This window comes from Antennarius striatus, chromosome 17, assembly GCF_040054535.1.
Source record: "Antennarius striatus isolate MH-2024 chromosome 17, ASM4005453v1, whole genome shotgun sequence".
Lineage (NCBI taxonomy): Eukaryota > Metazoa > Chordata > Actinopteri > Lophiiformes > Antennariidae > Antennarius > Antennarius striatus.
Window position 1 is genome coordinate 19,829,991 of NC_090792.1, and position 1,916 is coordinate 19,831,906.

Consider the following 1,916-nt stretch of genomic DNA (forward strand, 5'->3'; position numbering starts at 1 on the left):
TCCGCCCACAGGAAGTCAACCAAGTCCCTGACAGCGTGTGTGTGTGTGTGTGTGTGTGTGTGTGTGTGATGTAATACGCCTCCTCTCCTCTAATCTGAGCCAGCATACAGGATTATAGATAATCTGATGTGTGATCTGACGTCATGCCGCGCCGCTCACAGCGGACGTGTCACCAACTTTCGTTCCGATTCTGTGGATTTGTGGGTATTTACATTTCTCTGCAGCGACGAGAAGTTTCCTCGCTTCGATAAATAACACACAGAATAAATAATAAACAGGAAATGCTATGAAAGGAGAAGCAACAGCCGCGCTAACACCAAGTCGTTAGCTTCCTGCTAATGTTAGCAGCCTGTGGGGTTTCTCCTGTATCCTGGCGCCAGATTCAGGAGCCGCCCTGATCGTTTTGGAGGTTTTTAGTTCCCCCATGCTGATCACGTGTTTTGTAACATTCCCATGAACACCGGCGAGCCCCGCCCGCCCTGTCTGCGGCGATGACGGATTGCCTTGGGATCAATAAAGGGCAGCGTTATGTTAATGGCGGTCGAGGCGGATGACATTGCCGCTCCGGATGTCTCATCCGACAAATCTGGAGTTTGGCCAACTTCCAATACAAAGCCTGTTTTTTTAAATAAAAGGTTGGAGTTCCTCCGGCAAACACCCGGGTGCATGTGATGCTCGCCGTCGTAACTTTTGTGTTCTGTGAGGTTCAAAAACATCAAAGCCTCATCCGTCATGGTGGGAGGGGCTTAGAACCCATCCAAGCTGACAGCATACAACCCCAGGGAGGTCAGCGGGGCACCAGCGCCCAATAACGGGAACCGGCAGTGACCCGGGTCTGATGTTCCGGCTCATGTGAGTCAAGTTAGATTTTTTTTTTATATAACGGTACAATAAGGAGAAAAGGGGCGGGGCTTCTTGACCTGATCCGTATTCACACCAAAGGCCTAAAGAACCTGTGAGGAACCGGTGCAGAACCTCCACACGGGTCTGGTTTCACCCTGAACTCATCTTTGATTAGATAAGATAAAATAAGATGTATTTTATTTATCCCAAACTGGGAAATTTAAATTTAAATGTAATAGAATCACTTCAGAACCTACAGGGTCAACCCAGGATGGAACCACAGAGACACTCAGAACCGTTTGGGTTCCCGCAGGAAGACAAATCAGACCCTCAGAGGTTCTGTTCACACCTGCAGGATTTAATGACACGTGATGTCGCCAACATCCGGTCCGAACACCCACCGGTGACACCGAATGACCCCACCGAGCATCAGAACCCGTTACCGTGACTTGATCACGTGTCCGCTGGACGTCCGGTCCACAGGTGTGCGCTCGCGCGCCGCCTCCTACCTGTTGTTCCTCACAAGGTCACGCTGATGACTCGGGTCGAGCTCGCGCTCGCCTCGTGATTCGTCGTGACATGTGGCCGCGTGTTCACCGCGTGTGCGTGACGTCCTTACCGTACACGCCCTGTCCGTGCGCGCCGCGCAGGAAGCCGGTCAGCAGCCACAGGAGAGCGAGCACCGAGCCCATCTTCACATCCTCCTCTTCCTCCGGCCGCCGCGCTGCTGCTGCTGCTGCTGCTCTCCCCCCGGGGATGAGGTGGTCGGTTCGATTCCCCCCTCCTGTCACCCCTTCTCCTCCACCTCCTCCTCCTCCGCTCCGGCCGGCGTCCCTCCTCACGGAAAACGGCCCGGTGTCCGGTTCTCATCCACAGAGCCCAACGTGTCCCCACCGGCACCCCCGCCCGCCCCCCTCCTCCAGATCCCGGTCAGACCCACCGGAAAGGTCCGGTTCTGGTCATACTGCGGCTAACATCCGTCAGCTAAACCCGTCCGGAACCGCTGACCGGGACGACGGTCACCGGAGAGGACCGGAGACGGAGCCTCAGCCGCGTCTCCTTGGTGATGACAT

The 1,916-nt window shown here is 55.0% G+C and overlaps 1 protein-coding gene across 1 annotated transcript in view; it reads right to left on the reverse strand.

Moving 5' to 3' along the window:
* Positions 1-1,674, reverse strand: part of mdga2a (MAM domain containing glycosylphosphatidylinositol anchor 2a) — a 33,872-nt gene extending 32,198 nt beyond the window's left edge. Inside the window, exon 1 of the mRNA XM_068338502.1 lies at positions 1,463-1,674. Coding sequence (XP_068194603.1) covers positions 1,463-1,535 — 73 coding nt within the window. The 5' untranslated portion in view covers positions 1,536-1,674. The remainder of the gene's footprint in view (positions 1-1,462) is intronic.
* Between the last annotated feature and the right edge of the window lie 242 nt (positions 1,675-1,916).